At 45.0% G+C, this 18314-nt stretch overlaps 2 protein-coding genes across 5 annotated transcripts in view; one reads left to right on the top strand and one right to left on the bottom strand.

The window, feature by feature from the left end:
• Nucleotides 1-4650, top strand: part of CNOT6 (CCR4-NOT transcription complex subunit 6) — a 30323-nt gene extending 25673 nt beyond the window's left edge. For all 4 annotated transcript variants that reach the window (XM_015875809.3, XM_015875808.2, XM_085532108.1 and 1 more), the window contains one exon: nt 511-4650. In XM_015875809.3, the coding sequence (XP_015731295.2) occupies nt 511-723 (213 nt within the window). In that variant the 3' untranslated portion in view covers nt 724-4650. The remainder of the gene's footprint in view (nt 1-510) is intronic.
• Nucleotides 4651-11781: 7131 nt separating this feature from the next.
• Nucleotides 11782-16257, bottom strand: LOC107320137 (uncharacterized). The gene is made up of 2 exons (XM_015875720.3): nt 16128-16257; nt 11782-14515 (listed from the first exon to the last, which is right to left on the bottom strand). Exon 2 carries the CDS (start codon nt 14511-14513, stop codon nt 13536-13538), a length of 978 nt encoding a protein of 325 aa, XP_015731206.2. The 5' UTR covers nt 14514-14515; nt 16128-16257; the 3' UTR covers nt 11782-13535.
• Nucleotides 16258-18314: the final 2057 nt, after the last annotated feature.

Here is an 18314-nt window from a genome sequence, read left to right as displayed (position 1 = left end):
ATGCCTAAAATTTCCATCTGCTAGAAATCGAGTTTTCCTTTCTTGTGTTAGTTTTGTAGTAGATCTGCAAGAAAAAGGGCACTGGTTTCCTTCCCTGTAAATAAGATGCTGTATTCTAATAATACGAGCTTAATTGAATACTGGAATTTGGATGGATAACGTGCCAGTTGCAAGGAAATAATCCATGCCACTACTGGAAAAGAAAGATCTGTTAATATGCTCTGTTCTTCTTCAAGCTACATTTCTCTGATTTTGAGGCTTTGTAAGAGAATGGAAATTACAGCCTCCAAAAGGAGAGCAGGATGATGTGGGGAGGAATTTGTTTCTCTAGTCTGTACTGGGCTACCCACAGGACAGGAAATAGAAGTCTCCTAAATTGAAGATAAACTACAGCAAAGGAATGATAGCATTGCAGTTACTCCTAATGCTGAATTCACCTTTTGTTTAGGAAAAAAAAATAACTTGGGTAAAGATAATGTACTAATATTGCTATCTCCCTTCTTGTTTTAGGGTATTATTGACTACATCTTCTATTCTAAACCTCAGCTAAACATACTTGGCATTCTCGGACCTTTGGATCATCATTGGTTGATAGAGAACAATATAAGTGGTTGTCCCCATCCACTCATCCCTTCTGACCACTTCTCACTTTTTGCACAACTGGAGCTTTTGCTGCCTTTCCTGCCTCCTGTAAATGGAATCCATCTCCCTGGCAGGAGGTAGTTAAATACATTTTAGAGGGTAACCTCAATCAAACTTGTACAATTGTAAAATCTGAATATAGAGGAGTGAGGTATGGCCAACAGGGATTTTTTTTTTTTTCTTAATAATCTTAATCTTAAATCTAATTATTTGCTAAAGACATAGTAAAAGCCAGGTGCTATCAACAGACATAATTCTGAGCCCACTATACTTTGTATACTGTCGACAGTGATCGGTGCATTTGCACCTTTCTTTAATACGTTGCAGTTAACCTTCCTGTTTCTTTTATCCAACGTGACGTTTTCATGCCTTGAAATAGGGAATTGTTATACAGTATATTCTCTTTGCACAGTTATCTGTAGCACTACTTTTTTGAGGCCAGTAGGAACATCCACAGAACACTCTTCCGTACTTCACTCCCTCCTTTTTCAGACTTGTTTGTAAAATATAGAATTTGAATTTAGCCTTTATTGATTGTATATGAACAACAGAAAACCTGATTTATGAAATTTTGTACTTAAAAAAAAAAAAAAAGAAATCAGATTTGGAAAATGATTGTATTGTAAACTAAGGCTAAATTTTTATCTGTTTTCATGTGTTATAAAGGCCAGCTTGTAAAAGAGGTTGTCACAGGTTTTCTCTGCTAACGATTTGCACTGTTAGGGTTTTGTTAGCCCTTTTGTACTACTTTCTATGTTCAATTGAGAACGTTGCTTTTAAAATCCAGATCTATAAAATTTCAGTATCTTACAGAGGACTAAATACATTCTATTGATCTCTGATTTTAAAAAAGAGAAAAGCATGGAGTTCTCACAGAACATATAAGCTAAGCAGTGAAAATAAGTAGACCTGTATGCATTGAAAGCTATTGCAGATGTGTATACTCTCAGATATTTTTCTCATCTCTAACTTTTGAAGTAAAATGTAGGGATACTTGTGTATAGCTTCCTCATTTCTGTTTTAATACCTGTCCTATCTCCACTGTGCCTGCTTAAATTTGTTCTCAACTAGCACTGCCTGTGCATGCAGAGAGAGCCTGTGCATCCTCTTTTATGTTTTTTAAATAACGTTAACACTTGTGAAAATTTTATGAAGATACTTTTGTATAAGCTGTGGCATCTTCTTTTTTTTCCTTTGTGAAGCATTGGGTATCACACTCTGAACGTGTTCAGGTTATGGGTACACAGTTTCTAGCTTCTAATACCCATGCGCTGCTTCTTTCAGTGTCATTGCACAGCGCTCTGTTTCCCACTAAGAATTATCATGTGAATTCTCCTTAGTTTGAGTGTGTTCCTCAGTTTCAGAGTATAATTCCTTGATGAAGAAGATGAAACCCTTCCATTTTCCATTGATGAAGCAGTGTAGAAATAAATGCGTTTTTGAAGCAGGTCCCAAAGACAATTCTTCAGATCATTTTTAAAGTGACCAAGTCTTATTTTTAAAGTGTCAAGACTAAAGTTATTGTGTACCCTCAGTGCCATTTGTGTCACGAAGCCAAGTATACGAGAGCTCACAAATTTTAACTTGTGTATTTGTATTCTACAAGAGAGACGTTATCGTCTCCTTAAACTAATACAACACAAATAATCAATGTAAAAAGTGAAATAAATGGAGATAGAAAGCTTGATCTTAAACAGCTTTTGTTTCAGCTGCGGGCAGGGAAGCAAAAGGACACTGAGCATTAAGAGAACTTTCTAAATATTAAAATTTTTTATATATATGCGAGAGTGGATTGGTAACAGTGATTCAAAATCGTATTAAAAATTAGGAAGCACATAAGTGTGCTCAGACCGTCTGTTTGAAGCTGAAGGTGAACGTGGCAAACAGTTCGGATGTGAGAAATGTACATTTTTAAATTGCAGTAGAAGAAATTCTGATCTTGAATCCTTGTCTGGGACCTGATCTCTTGGGGTTATTTTGTTCTCGTTTTAGTTGTGAAGACACCAAACGCGTCCAGTTTATAATCAGTACATTGAAATGCTGGTAGTATTGCTGTAGTAGACTTAATGCGTAGTGTTTTTTTTTTTTCTGTTTGGATTTTTTCTTTGTTTTCTTTTTTTTTCTTTTTTTTTTTCTTTTTGTTGGTTATTATTATTATTATTTTTTTGTAAAGTGTGAATAAAAAGTGTTTTACTCATGTTTCCTTAATGATGTCTTGGTAATGTACATCATGACAATTTCCAGTGACGGCGAGCCCATTTAGCTTGTCCAGCTGAGCAAACTGTTTTTCTTTTCTGAGGATCTGGATTGTGTATTGAGTCCAGAAAGCTTTACAGAAGGGGAAGGGAAGCACTTATTCATTTTGTATTTCTTAGGGGGGGGGGAAATTTGCTTTAATAGATGCTGGAGCTTGAGTGCACTTGTTAGATTCAAAAGGTTTGAGCTTTATCCAGTATGTTTTCTCCTATATTTCTTAGTCTTAAAGAATATTTGAATTTATTACATCATTAAAATGTGGCCCGTTGTGCTTTTGGAGACACAGCTGTCCCTGTTCAGTCACCTGGCAGTCTAAGGGTCCATTTAAGTAACCATTTCAGCTTTTATACTAGTCTATCAGATCCCAACTGAAGACCCACTGAATACATGTAAGGCACTCCTTTGACTTCACTGGGTTTTAACTGGACTACAGTGGTCATTTGAGAGAGGAGGGAATGAGAAATAGTTTGAGTACAGGGAAATCACAGAAGGCACCAAAACGGAGCTGAGATAAACTTCTAAAGAAAATACATTCGTACGTCAAGCAAATGTAACTCAGAAGTCTCGATTTCCAGCTATAGCATAGAATAAGGCAATAAATCTTGTCTTCACACAATCAAAACGTTTGCTTCATAGTTTTTTGACTCAAAATGATTGTTTGCAGTATTTTATTGGAGGTGGTTTTGGGTGTTGCCATAATGTACCTTCAGTGTTCATGTTGTAAAAGCATGTACAGCAAAAGTCACAGAACATCAGTGGGACTCATTGAGGTTTGAGCAGGCTTTTTTCCACTTAAAATAAGGTCGACCGTATCTTGTCTACTTGTATTTACATTTACAAAGAATTCTGGGATTCGAAATGTGAAATTGAGCATTCCTTTAGCTAAGAGGATTGATTACAAGGTGAATCCACAAGCTACTACTTTAGAATGACATCAATTGGGAGGGGCGGAGGGGGAAGGCAGATAAGTCAGTGTCAGTGCATTTTGTAATTATTTTGTCCTTTTAGCTTTAAGAGAAAATAATACATTTGGCCACCACCTGGACAAAAGTGAGTTTGTTTAGAACACTGTACGTAGGCATCTTTGGTGTAACTTTAGCAAGTCTCTCAAGTTTGGGTGTTTTGTGTTCTTGTTTGGTTGGTTTTGGTTTTCTTGAGCAGACTTAGGTTATGATTTGCTTTTTCAGCCACAAGGTAAAACCTGTATTGGATACAAGAGAATTACAATGACATTGGAAAAGGCAACTAATTACACTGTAAAAATAGTACTAATCAGTTAACTGCGTAAGTAGCAAGCCTTTCTCATCCTGCCGGTCACAGTATTTTTTTAGTATGTTAACTGCTATTCTTTTCTTTTGGTTGCATAAATTTGTAACACTTAAGTGTCTTGGTATGTTTAAGTAGTGTCTAAAATAGAGTATCTTAGTCTTTATTCACAGTACTTCTGTATAACGTGTAATGCACTGGACTAACTCTTGTTTACCATTCATGTAACAAAAACCAGCACATTATCTGCACTAAGCTCAAAGAATGTTGCATTTGTCTATAGGCAGCTCTTCAATATGATAAATGGGAAACTGAATATGGTCTGATGGTAAACAAGGGCTTTTACTGTTCTCTTCAGTGGAACTTTCTTCTTGGTCAAATTTTAACTAGTTAGTATTATATTTATATACAGGGTCTTCTTTTTCCTTACCAATGTATTTTCCTACTCATAGCTGACCAATAAATCCAATATCTGTTTCAAACCTTCTTGAAGTCTAACTCATATTTTAACTTAGTTCTGAAAGCTTTTCCTCGAGGTACTTATGTAGCCAAAGTAAGTGAAGGATGTCAAGGGTAAAATGGAAGCAAATAAGCAGCTGATGATCCCAGGAAGTCTTTCCTGTACTCCATAGAACTGAGGACCAAAAACCTTTGAATCAATTGGGCTTGGATTGCAAAATCAAGAACTGGTTAATAATGCCTCCAGACTTTGTGGAAAATGTGTCCAAACAAAATAAGAAGCCTGTGATCTTCTGACCAAATTAGACTGCAGCTCTGTGTCTTCATATGTGGCCATCCTCTGCTCTTCTCAGTAAGGTGGGTTGTATGGCAGTGCAGGAGCCGTGGGTTTGCTCTGTGACCCATCTCCTTCCTACCCCAGAAAGCCTAAGTCAGACTTGGGATCTGGCAACAGGAAGGAATTCAGAGGTTCCTTTTTTCATTAATACACCACAGAAGAGGAACAAAGTGAAGATTTCTTTCATCTTTTCGAAATAAGATTCAAGGTAACTTTTGTCCTTTCTTCATTTTATGATGACGAGATTTCTGCAGTATTTTCTCCTGCATCGGAGTGTATACAGGTTGTAATGGCCACAAAGGTTTCAGTGGCCAGAAGTGCGGTGTTTTGTCTGTGACGTTCCCATCTCTAACTGCAGAAAACAAAATATCTGAGCATAATTGCTGCGTGAAGCACTGAAGCACAGAAGATGTTTCGCAGACACTCCTGTGTCGTTTCAGAGCTCGTGCTCTGTTTGCTGGCACTGCTTTTGTCATAAATGTTTTTGTTCATTGTTTCCACAAGTGCCACACACCTCAGAGTGCTGACCTGTGTGTGTATTTAAAATTCAGTGTTGAGAAGCAGCTGTAACAACAGAACCGTGAGTCCATCAGAGATTTCTGCAATGCTTTCTCTTTGGTTTTAAAACTCTTCCTGACACATTTGCTGTCTTGCCACTAGATGGTGCATGCAACACAGGCTTTATGTGCACAGGGAGGCACAAGCCGTGTGTTTGAGAGTGGCACACAGAAAGTGGGGTTTGTGGAGTGATTCCTTCGAGTTCTTGCAGAAATTCAGGCCCAGAAACTAACGTTTTTCAGTTGGTTTGTTAACGTCCACGTCAATCTAATGTTGGTTTTATAAATGCAACTGCTATGACGGGAATTAAAAAGACCAGCTTTTAGCTGCACTCATTTAATGCAGTGGAGTGCTGAATTGCTCTGGCCAGACTCAGAGTTCCTATTCTCTTATGTCCCGTGTGCACTGGCTCTTCAGAGAGAGCACAGGGCTATTTTATGGTGTGAACTTTCCAAAATGGTGCAGGTAACCACCACAGGGCATTTCTTATCTATTGCCGTGAGTAGTGGAGGAGTCTTAAAACATCTGGAGTTGGTCTGGGGGAGATAAGCAAAGAATCTGAGAACAAGGTAAGTGCAAAGGGCAAGAATATGGAAAAACCTTCCATCCTTGAAGGGTGAGTTTCTTGTTTTTTTTATCTTGCCCTCCTAACCAGAGGCATTAATTGTTCACTCTCTGAACGTTCACTTGCTCTGTTTGTTTGGAAAGCAGTGAAGTTAATAAAGCAGTGGGGACCTTTGCTGTGTTTGAATATGTTTGTTTTCCAAAATAAGCCCAGAATTCTTATATATTTCCAATTTTAAAAAGATAGGAAGCAACGTTCTAGTTATGTGTGTCTGTAGACAGCATTCATTCATTATAGGAATGTTCTGTGTTTATTACAGTAAACATGCATTACTTAAAATAAAAGCCATTGGGTTTTAATGGCCACAGAGGTTTCAGTTCTAGCTGATTTTTGATGGGATGCTTTTTTTTCTTCCTTTTTTCTCTATCTCTCTAATTACAAAGAGCATTCACAGTACAGGTCGCTCCTTCAGAGTGAAATTAGCGAGGTAATGGCAGCTGTTCTGCAGTAGCTCATGGTATTGGTGGCTCTTTAGAGGTTGCTCTTATTGGTTTTATTTCTTTTCTTCCTTCTTTTAAAAAAATAGCAGACCAGTTAATAGTCTGAATTTTGGCCTTGGACACTGAGACCTGCTGTACCTCAACCCCTGAACCAACGTGGTCAGTGGGTTTGCCCTCCCCAGCATCAGGACAGCACAGAGATGAAGGTCAGCTCAGGGAAAGCCTGTGCTGCTGTTTCTGACCTTTGACCACTGACTTTAAGCCAGTGGAATGGGAGAAACAGCTTAACTTACACAAAATATGTTAAGATTTCTTGTGGGCAGAGGGAATGCGTGGTGAGGGAAAGCATCCTGCCTCACGCCATGTCTGGCAATGTGATATCCTATGGTCAGGCTGTTGTTGCAAATGTGTTGAACACCAGACAGGCTGAAACCTTTCTTTCTTGGGTAGCTGTTGTCTGCAATGTTCTGGGCTCTGTGGTGATGTGCTCCGGTTCCAGCTGGCTTGTAGGAGAGCATCACCCCATCGGTTGTGGTGTTTGGATGTGAAGACCCATGTTCTTGTTGCCAGGATTCTGCTCCCAGAGGTCACTGGGGGCTCACGCTGCCAGTAAATAACAGCAGCTATATTCAGCAAAAAGTGCCGTGCAGTGCCCAGTGAGAGAAGAGCAAATCAGATCTGCTTGGCTTGCAAACTGCATTTGGACCCACAGAAACCCAATGGGTAGGGAGAGCGTGTGTGTGCAGAGACTGTGGCACCAAGAACGGGAATTCAGTCTGCGGAGTTGTTGCTGTGGTGTTTGTGTTCCTTGCTGGACCCAGTCCTGAGCCTTTGGCATGTCAGTACCATTGAATTAAGCTTTCACATTTGACGGTGTCAAACTGTGGTCCCATGCAGTTACATAACTGCCAGCAGCCAGCCAGCCACGTTACATCTGTTCCATCCATCTTTGTATTACTCACGTGTTGCAGGAGCTATGCAAATGAATAAAGAGGAGGAATGTGCCCAGGGCAGCAGCCCGTGCTCTCCTGTCTGCAGCACAGTTCTTTGCTGTCTGGAAGATTACAGCCACTGCCACTGATCTTGTCTGTCTAAATGTCTCTTCTTGTAGGTCTGGCTGACCTTACAGATCCTCCTCTTCCCCTAAGAGTTGTTCCCTCTCTACAGAGCATAAAAATAACTCAACAAAAGCCATAACTTGTGAGAAAGGTCGTGGGTATCAGTGCTACAGAGAGGATCCTGCTGTGCTCCGCAGCTCAGCCGGCTCTGTTGCCTGATCCATAGAGACACACAGGTCTGTGTTTTCTGTGGAAATGAGAGGGAGCTGAAACTAGTCGCTAGTGGCTGCTGTGGAGCAGGGTGCCAGGGGTTGCAGTGGAGCAGTGAGAGCTTGCAGGCCGACTGTTTTGTTATGATACAAGCAAGAAGCATTACTCTGGAATGTATGTATGTATGACGAGCTGCTGTGTACTTGCAGCCCTTAATATCATTTATGAGAAAAAAAAGAATTGTAATACATCCTTATTAGGGCGTGCTCTCTGGTAGCCGAGTCCCTGTAGCCCCTATGTGTCTCAGATACTGACGACGTTAGGACAGTTGTGGTATGTGCTGCTGTTGTGCCAGATAGGAAGGTAAAAGGAGAACATGATGCAGTTTTGCAACATGCATCCTTCATTTTTGAGCAGACCTTGGGGGAGAAGATTTGCTCCCTTGATTTTTGGCAGCAGTTGATCTCATTCCTGTGGCGTCACTGTTGAACAATCAGTTTAGTTAATGATGCCTATAAGTGGGATGTACTTCGGGTCATGTTTCATTTGCGGCAGAAGCCAAGAGTGACTTAGCGATTTCTGTCCTAGCAGAAGGTAGCGTCTTTCAGTCTCTTGTTTCAACCCAAGTCAGTGTGCAAACAGCAACTGTATCCCGCTCATTAAATGCACAGAAGAAAAAGAGATGGTATTTATGAAACATCACGTTGTTATCTTGGCACTCAGAAGTGATGTTTAGATCTGTGGTAGGCAGTGGGATCTCCTACCCTGGGGGCTCGTGCTGTCTGTGTAGGTCATTTTGGTTTATGCCAAAGGAGAACAGGAAGGTTTGCCTACAGGGTGTGAGGGGCCGGTGGTAAAATGAAAGTTTCACCTGGAGTAGCAACATGGGCTTTAAGCAGGAAAAGAAGCTAAATTCTGCACCACAAGCTCATTTCTCCAGTTACATAGCAATCATTGGGTTCAAAAAGAGAACGTCGTGTCTTTGTTTCCTCATGAAAGAAAGTTTTGAGAACAGCGAACACCTCTGAGATGAAGCCTGTACCCAAGGGCACAGCTCACTGAGTGCAGCAGTACTGCTGCATGTGGTGGTCCCTCTTAGTGCCTTGCTGGTTGCCTTCAGGTGGGACCTGCAGCCTTTGGGTTCCTCTCCTGGGCTGAAATCCTTGCAGAGTCTGAGCAGTTGCAGCTACTGATCAACTACAGCCACGCTCAGCTTAGGGAAGGAGGTGAGTTTGGGTGGTGGAAGTTTCTCTGCTGCATTTACACCTGCAAGGGCGAAGGAACCTGTTGGACTTTGGCTGCAAATGCTGCTGAAGCTATTGTAGTGTGTTTTCCCGCAGGCTATGATTTTTGATGTAGAAACAGGCAATTCTTCCAGACAGAGGAAGAGCATTTAAGGAAGCAGTGTTATACTTTGGGTTAACAACAGGCCCCTGGTGCAGTGGGGGCAATGAGGGGGGGGGCTGTGAGGTGTCTCCCACTGCAGTGCAGTGTGGTTCTATTTTTTGTAAGGGAAAGGATGAGGCCTTGTGATGGAGCCTGCTGTTGGGGGTGGCAGCTAGGGAGGAATCTTTTCTAAATCCAGACAGTAGCAGCTCAGCCCTTCAGGCAAGCACAGTGCTGAACATCTCCGGTTTTTCCTTGACCCAGTTAGCAAAGCATGAATGCTTTTGATCACAGGGCTGTCTAATCCTGTAGAATCCTACTGAGTTTTGTCTTGCTGATGTTCCCTCAGTGACCACCTGCAGGAGCAGCCCCTGCACCAGCAGCAGACAGCGCACGGCCTGGCCCTGGGAGCCAAAGGCCTCTGGCTCTTCCTGCAGCTCTGTGTGCAGACAAAGCAGCTCTGAGCAGGAGCCACCATGTTGAGAGGAGAAGGCTGTGCATGTGTCCTCATGGCACTGTGTGTGATCACAGCCTGATTAACCACCTGAGGCAAGCAATGAGCTGCGGGAGCACAGGTGAAGGTAATTGAGCTGTGCTCCCAGAAGGGTTGGAGCTTGGCTGCACCTCTCCTAGACCCCATTTAAGGACTGACCACCACTAAGGCAGCATCTCCTTCTGGAGACTGCTCCTTTGTGGAGTGCTTGTGGTGAGCCTTGACATCAGCAACATCTTGACTGAAGGCCTCAGAGTTAGTGAGTCTTTTCTTTAGATACCCTCTGGCTATCTATTTCCCACTATGCATAAATATACTTGTTTTTCCTGGGTGTATAATTGGAATAATACGAAAAGAAAAATACTATTCAGCTGAACTCAGATGACTTGTGCAGTCACAGTTCAGCACCAAACATGCTGTGGCAGTCTCTCTGCTGGCCTCCCTCAGGCACAGCCCTCACTGAGCTCATGGCAGGCCTGGGGCATGAGTAGCTTAAAAACAAAGGCAAGAAACGATTGACAAAATGCTAATGCATGCGAGTGAATTAACTAATAATTTCATTTCCCTCATCAGCTGCTAATAGAAATCTGTGCTTTAATTGCAGCAGAAAATTGTCCCCATTACAAGCCCATTCCAAAGCACTTATGGGCTCCCTTTGGTTTTAGTTGGCATTCAGTCAGATGTTATGTAGCAAACAGATGATATTCCAAAAATGCCTGGGTTTTCTTTGCAACAGTCCCTGGAAGTGCTGCCTCCAGGAGCTTTATTTCCAGGAAGGCTGTGATTGCCAGGGACACTGTATGTGAGTTTATGCAATGTGTATTTTGCATCAGCTCTATCTTATGTCAGGCAAATTCAGTTACTCTTGAGAAGCCCAAAGCATGAGAAAAGGCCATGAGACCAAGATGTGGTATGTCAGGGTTTCTTGCTGCTATCAGCTGTGATTTTGATGCCGACCACAAAAATAAATGGGGGCTGTGGTGAGCAAGGCGAATGGCTGAGCCTGAAGGGTGGTCAAACACAAGACTACAAGCTTGTGCTTTTTGAGCTGGTACATCTGAGATGAGAGCAGGAGGCCTCTGCCTGGGTACTGCAGGATGTGTTGCTGATGGTGCAGCTCCCTGTGCAGTGGCTGGTGTAGCACAGAGAGGCTTCCCTGCTCCTTTCATCTGTGCATGCATTTAGCTGTTGTTTTGGATCTCTTTTACGCTTGTGGTTATTGCTGTAGATGCAAAACTCTTGGCCATTAATCACGTTGCTGATGGGATGTACAAGGCTTTTTCTTTTCAAAGCTAAGGGATTCCTCCTTAGTCACTAAATGCAGTTTAACTTCATTGTACGCCATTTATCATTACTCTCCATTTGTAGAGGCTCTAGCTATAAACACTCTCAATGGGCAATTAGGCCCATCTGTGCATTTCAGGGCACGGGGAAAGCTTGATGCACAATCCACACAGCTGCTAACCTATGTAGAGGGACTCCATATCTCACCACAGGCTTGGATCTGATTCCCTTTAATTAGGCTCTGTGTTTTCTCCCAGAGCTTTAAGATTTGGATTTTTTTTTTTTCCTTTAAAAAAGCTGCTTTTACACTACTATCACAGTACAGTATTACTGCACTAGTACTCTGTCTTGCTCCAATTTATAGGAGGGAGGCAAGGTTCTTTGATGTATTACTCCCGGTGTGAGATTAAGGAACAACACTTCAAATGTTGGTCCGACCAGTTTATTACAGTTAATCAACTGAGAAGATGGGGAAACGAGAGCAGCAACTTCTGAGAATTAGGGTGATGGGGAGGGGATCTGAAGCCAGATTTTGTTTGTTTCTGCCCCTCTGTCTCTGGTTTTCTAATTTTGGTCATGGTTTTCTGTGTCCAAGTGCGTTCATTGCTTGCAGCAGTAAAAGTCTGCATGAGCACATGAATGAAGTTGTACATTAGCCTACAGATTGCCTGTGAACAGGTTGTTTGTGTGGGAGCCCTGAGCCATGGGTCACTGCCTGCCCTGTACCTGGAGGGTCGCTCGTGGGCCTGCAAGAACAGAGACAGCTGTTTGATGTAAGGGTTTTATTTGCTTTCTTGGTCAAACACAGTGATACATGCAGTTGGCACAAGACTTGCTAGGCATTGGTGTCTTAAATGTGGACAGAAACCGAAACATCCGCATAGCAACCAGGGCTAACATCACCTCCATCCCTGTGTGTACCCAAGAGGGGAGGGCGGAGGGAGAGGAGGCAGAGCCTGTGAGGCCCTCGTTCAGCTCAGGCTCTCTATAAGTCCTAAAAAAGCTGCAGCCACCTTCACCTTTGTTCTTGCTGTGTGGTTAGTTTGAAAATGGAGATGAGAAACAGTTCAGCTCCAGTGCGTTAATGAGTTTCAACAGGAATAAAAAATATTTGAGGTAAGAGATGTGAGAATGAGCAGTTCAGATTCTCTCACCTTTTGATCCTTGATTATATTTGCACTTGTGTTGGTACCAAGCAGAAGTTGCCGTCTGATTTAATCTACTCAAGGGTATTTCAGAAATCACTTGCGAGCACTTCTAGCATGGCAGCTTTGCAGTGGCATTTCCCGTCCTGGCTGCAGTTGAGCAAACAGCCCAGTCCTCATGTCTGCTCCCTGCCAAAGGATCGATTTGTGGCTGTGGCAGCAATAACTGCACTAGCGTTACATAGCAGTTTTCTCACCTGCTCTTGCAGTGCTGTGGGACTGTGACAATGAGTGGAGGTTTCAGGAGACAAAGTTATCTCAGTGTGGTGGTTGTGGGATGGCCTGACCATGTGCTCAGCAGCCCCCAGCAGCGCTGCTCCTCCTGCAGACATCCCACTCAGCATCAGCAGCAAAGAGGTTGTCCTGGGAACTTCTTATGATGATGTTTTTTTCTTCATGTTTTGGTCTCACAGCACCAGGCATAGCAAAGTCGGTGTGGTTAACATGGCCAGGTGGAGGAAACTAGAGAAGCACAAGCATGAAGGGAAACACAGACACAATTCGTATGTGCTCAGCTCCCAGCTCTGATCCCATCCAGCACAGACAGCAGTGACCCTGATTTCTTGCAGGGCCAGGGCAGCAGCACCAGACCAGCATTGGCAATGCTCACCCGGAGCTCTCCACTCATCCCAAAAAGGTTTTGTGAAATGAAAGTTATACATTTTTGTAACACTGAAAAAGGTGAAAAGTCCCACCCGGAGCAGTTTCAGTGTTTTCTGTGTTGTCCTCTAACAAATCCTCATCACAGGCTTCTTACAGCTATTAACAATATTCCTTTACATGAAAGCACTAACAGGTGAGTGACCCAGTGTTGTCCTGGTGTTGATGCAGTGATCTATGCTGTGTGTCTCAGTGAATGCATATGTCAGTGAGGGCACATTTAGCACTGTCCAAGCACGGTTCAGAATGTTCCTTTCAGAATAACTACCCAAGCATGTGAAACATCTGGCTGCTTGGCATCTGTGTGCAGTGGCAGTAGCTGTGTGGGTTGTTGGTTTTTTTTCCTTCAGATTATTTCTTCACAAGAGATGGCTCTTCAATTTTCTCCATGCTCGGGGCAGTTCAAGGCAATAGGTGTGGGGCAATGCTTTATGAACCGTTGCCTTTCCAAAATGGGAATTAATTGCTGCTCCCTCAGAGGACTGAACTCCAAGTCATCTATTTGGCCAGAGATGAGGGGTAAGATGGATCACAAAGGGTTTCCTGACTTGCATGCACATTCAAGCCATGTTTTCCACATAAGGACTCCAGGGAGAGCTGCTAGAGCACAGGGTGGTTATTTCTTGCAAACATCATTATTTGGAACAGATACTTTTTCACACTTCAGCAATGGCTGGGAGCAAACAAGCCTTTATCTTTGCTTCTTTCCACATGCATCTGTGCTCTGAAATCCAATTATGTATCACGGCTTTTTTAGCTGCCCGGAAGCACTCGGAGTATCTCTGTTTACTGGGAACATCACCCACTGCGTTTTTGTCACAGTGAGAAGTTCCTCTCCCTTCTTTTTCATCAGCACCTGCTGCCTCAAACAAACCCTGCCTCCTTACAGAGCAGCGCAAAGCCCGATTTCCCAGTAGCTTCCCTCTGGCCGAGCACAGCAATAGCTCTTCAGTGTTAATAAACCTGGGAGTATCTTCTTTCTGGCTGTGATTGCTCCCTACAACCATCCCCTCATCCTTTCTGAGACACCTCAGCTCTGAGCAGAGCGTTTCTTTCTGCATTGGCCTTGGAGAGGGAAACCTTGGAAAACTGAACATTCGTGGGAAATGTGGTTTCCCTGCAGCTTCTTCTTTCATGGCTGGGGGATGAAGGGAGCCCAGTTGGCTGGAGGAGGTGCACTGGGAGGAGTCAGTGCTGGAGCTTTTGCTCCACAAACCCTTGGAGGAGCAGAGATTTCCCGTGTGCCTGTAGATCTCTGCCAGGGGGTCCCGTCTGGACCAGAAGTCGGCTTCTGCATCATCAGGAGCAGACGCAGCTTTTCCCAGTGGCATCACATTTGAGATTAAATTGGTCAGTTTACACATTGATGTTTCTTGCTGGGATGGGGACCATGACATGGCTTCCAGGGTCTGCAGGATTCTTCTGTCCTGAACCCTATGGCTGCTTTCAGGAATGCCCGGGAAGGTGGGTCTGGCAAGGTGGCAGATAGATTGAATATAATCATCGCTAGAGTACAGATCTGGGTTGGTTGAAGTGTTTGCAGTGTGCTTTGGGTTGCTGGTTACGTCTTCCATTGCCTCCTCGCAGATGGTTGGGAGAGGCTTTGAAACACTCAGTCTTATCCGGGGAGCCATTGCTGCAAAGACAGACAAGGTAAGATCAGCGTGGGAAACACAGCTGTGGTAAGGAAATCCTGGGGCTGTTGCTCTGAAATCTATGCTACTGGATCCACTCAGCATTTCCTTATGGCCTAGAGTGGTGTTTACAAAGCATCACTCTATAATGCTGGCAGGATTTTTATATCTATGATTTTCAGAAGAGCCCATCGGTACAAAGGAAGCCATGTTGTTAAATGCAGAAGAAAATAAAAGGTTTGTTGGAGGTATTTGTGGGGATAAGCAACGTCACTCCCTTCTGAACTAATGCAGTTACTTGATACAGCAGCGCTCTGCTTGAGCACCAGCTTGTCTCATGTCCAGCCTGTAACCCCAAGGGACATCTCCTCTCCCTGTTCAATCCTCAGCTGGCCCACTCACTGCCACAGGGCTCTGCTTTACACCGGGTCTGCTCCTACAAGAGCTGATCTCAAAAGGTGGGGAGCACCATGTGGATGGCACAGCATCGCAGCTGGTCTGCTCTACAAGCCTCAGCAAGGAGCAGGTGATAAAGTACAAAGGTTTGGTTTTGTGTCTACCAGGTGGTCATAAATATAGTTATGGGTTGCTGAAGCCTCACCTGAGAGCTGAGGTAGCTTCATGTCCTTTTTATGCATATAGCAGCCCTCTACTCTTTTTCAGCCGGCCTCTCCTCAGGCTACTCCCACTGGTTGGGTAAAGCCCTTTTGTAATTAATATTTCATCTTGAATTGGATATTTGCTATGGGGATGATCTCATTCACATCAAAACCCTCTTTCCCGTGCTTTGTTCAGCTCACGTTGTGTCAGAAATGACCACATTGCCTGGATTCTATTTTTATTTTTTTTACCCTCTCTCCCCCCATCCCCAGTGGAATCTGTATGTGAATAATCTGTCAGCACCATGCAGCCTGGCTGTGTGACTGAACACAGAAGTGCTCTGCTCGCTGTTTGAACGCCTCGCTTGTCACTGCTGGAAGGAAGCCTGGCTTTGCTGAAGCTCTGCAGGGCCGCAGCTCCCACAGGCACGCAGGGAGCTCCCAGGTGCCCGGCCCTACCTGCACTGCTGCTCCTGGCTTCCCCTCCAGGTGCTCGTGGCAATGCCAACCACGGTGAGATCTGCTGAACTCAGAGCAGGAGATGCTTCTTTTAAAACATGGGGCCTGTTTATTATCCTTTCTTTATCCCATACAGCGCTCCCTTCCTTTTACCTCTCTAAGAACCAAGGGGAAGGCTTGTCCCCCCTCCCAACCCAGCACCAGGGCTTGCAGCACAGGGTGCCCCATGGGCATGTAATTAGCTCGGCCCTACACAGCTCATTAACAGAGCCCTGCCACCGCCTGCTTCCTCCTGGAGCAAACAGTGACTTACGGATGGACAGCACAATGATTCCAATGGGTGGGAATGGTTCCAGCTGCTGCCACACCGTGCAGAGCTCACCTCCCCATCTCACCTGCAATCACCCACTGTCACCTGTCAGCACCTGCTGTCACTTGCCGCTGCCCATCATCCCCTGCCCCCACCCACATCCTCCCATCCCCTGTACCACCTCCCAGCTGCTCCCCGCTCCATCCCCACCTGTGTCCATCCTGTGACCTGATGTCCTGCCCTTACCTGAGCCGCAGCTCCTGCGGGTGGTGGGTCCCTCCCAGCTCCGTGCCCCGCTCCCTGTTGCCCTGCTTTCCGCGCAGTGTATGTGCTGCCTACAACTACCCCGTGCTCACTGCGCCCAGTCAGCTGATCCGGCTGCCTGTTTTGTTGTTGCTGCTAAATATAGGCTGCCGGAGCCCTTCCCCACTCAGCCCCGCTGTGGTGCACGCAGCCGAGCAGCAAAGCAGCCGGGCGACAGGAGCACACACGGCTCAGCTCCGCGCTGCATCGCCGCACGGTGCTGCTGCGTGGCAGGCACGCAAACGCGCTGCAGAGAATTGCTTTGTGAGGAGGGCTGGCAACGCCTGACCTGCAGTGAGGGCTTGTCTTTGTGTTCTGCCTCCACGTGCCTCTTGTGTAACTCCAGCATCTCCTTCTATGCGCTGGGTGGGGAGCTGGGTTGTGATTTTGCAGCAGAATCCTCCCTCTGCTTTTATTTCTAAATGCTGCCCTCAGGAACTGCTGTGAGTGAGCTGCACTGCAGCATCCCTGTGCTCCCTGACCCGGCTGCTCCCCTCACACAGCCTGAGCTGTTGGGAGGGCTGGGCAGAAAGGCAGAAATCCATAACTGGAAATTGCTGTTCAGTTTTAGTACAGATGTTCTTGGTGTGGTTGGCACTCAGGCTGGAAGCTGCTCTGGTTGTTGGTCACCCAAGTCTGTGTCCATCAGTCAGATATTTTCATTCTCCCTTGTGCAGAGAAACAAGGTGCTCCAAAGCCTCTCACATCCCTCCAGGCTGTGCTGCTAAGCAGAGATTAGTCACTCTCTGCAGCTGGCTGCTACTTAGCATTTAATTATCGAAGGTGTGTGAGCTTCAGCTGCTTGCCCCTGTTTCTGATGCTGCACAGCTGAAGGAAATGACCCTCAGTCCTCCTGCTCCAGTTGCAGACAGCAGTGCCCAGCTGGGCTGTTCTGCACTAATGACTCACACCTTCCCTTTCTCTTTAGGTTTCTCCAACAAACTGCCCAAGAGAAAGAAATCGGGGTCCTCACCATGTGGGGTGAGGAGAGGGGTGTTGCTCTGTGATACGAGGCTAATAATACAGCCTTGCAGTAATAATCTCTTCCATCTGTTGAAGTAAGTTTCTACAGCTGTCTGGGGTTATGGTAAGAAAATTGTATTTGTTTGAAAGCTTGTTTGTTTCCTCTCAGAACTGCCCAGCACTGCTGGGTGCTGCTCTGATGAACCCAGCCCCATCCTGCTCCCCCTGAGGTGAGCACAGGACATCAATGCTCCTGGGGATGAACAGCAAGACAGCGAGGGAAGTGATGGCCAAGCCAAGGTATTAGTTCTGCAAGGCTTGGTTGTGTCTGAGATCTGGATGTTGTGGTGGTAGTGCTGCTCTGCTTTCCTGTCTTAAAGTGGTCCAGCAGTGTGAGGTGCACCAGGGTAACAAGCAGCACTCCTTCGGGCATCTTCGAACTTTGTTGTGTTTGGATAAACAAAGCCATTAATCGTGGGGAGGCCTGTATGGATAAAAAGCATCAATTCTTACCCCAGGGAGGTACTTGGGGTGCCAAAGAGCGGGTCAGGAGCCAGCAGTGCTGTGTGGCTAAATGGTGTGTCAGGATAGGAGCAATCCTCAGCACTCAGAAGCCGCGGCACAAAGAGCTGCTGCTTTCTTGTGCCTCTGTCATTAAAATTTCAAGAAAGAAAACGAGTTCAACCTGATTTTTGCCAGCTTTCCTGATGATTTGTGCTCTCTAATTATATCCCCCCACCCCTTCACCTCCCGTGTGCTGCACTGAGCAGTTGCTATGGTACGCAGCAGAGATTGTCCCATGAAACTTTAATGGGCTGTTTTCCTATTAACTTGACAGAGCTGGGTTAGAGATGTCGCACCCGCAGTTGTTGCCTTGGCTGCAACTCACACAGGAACCAGCAGCAGCTGCTTGTGCAAACACCATCACTGATGCACAGAGATTGTCTGGAAATTACCAGGTATTTCTTTTGTAAGCAAGGAACTGGCTGCTGCACAGATGGAGTGTTGCAGCCCCTCACCTTTTAGTGCAAGGCTGAGCAATCTGTCTGCTTGGCAACACGGGCACGCTCCTTTTGGAAGCCTGGCAATGGCTCTGAGCAGTGCAGAGCTCACCTGCCCTGGGATTTTGGCTCAGCCTGGAAAGTGCCCCCAGGGAGGCCCTTCAGA

This window comes from Coturnix japonica, unplaced genomic scaffold, assembly GCF_054131305.1.
Source record: "Coturnix japonica strain WE unplaced genomic scaffold, WE-NBRP24 Scf048, whole genome shotgun sequence".
Classification (NCBI taxonomy): Eukaryota; Metazoa; Chordata; class Aves; order Galliformes; family Phasianidae; genus Coturnix; species Coturnix japonica.
Note: the sequence above shows the minus strand (reverse complement) of the source record. Positions and strands in the feature narration are given on the sequence as shown.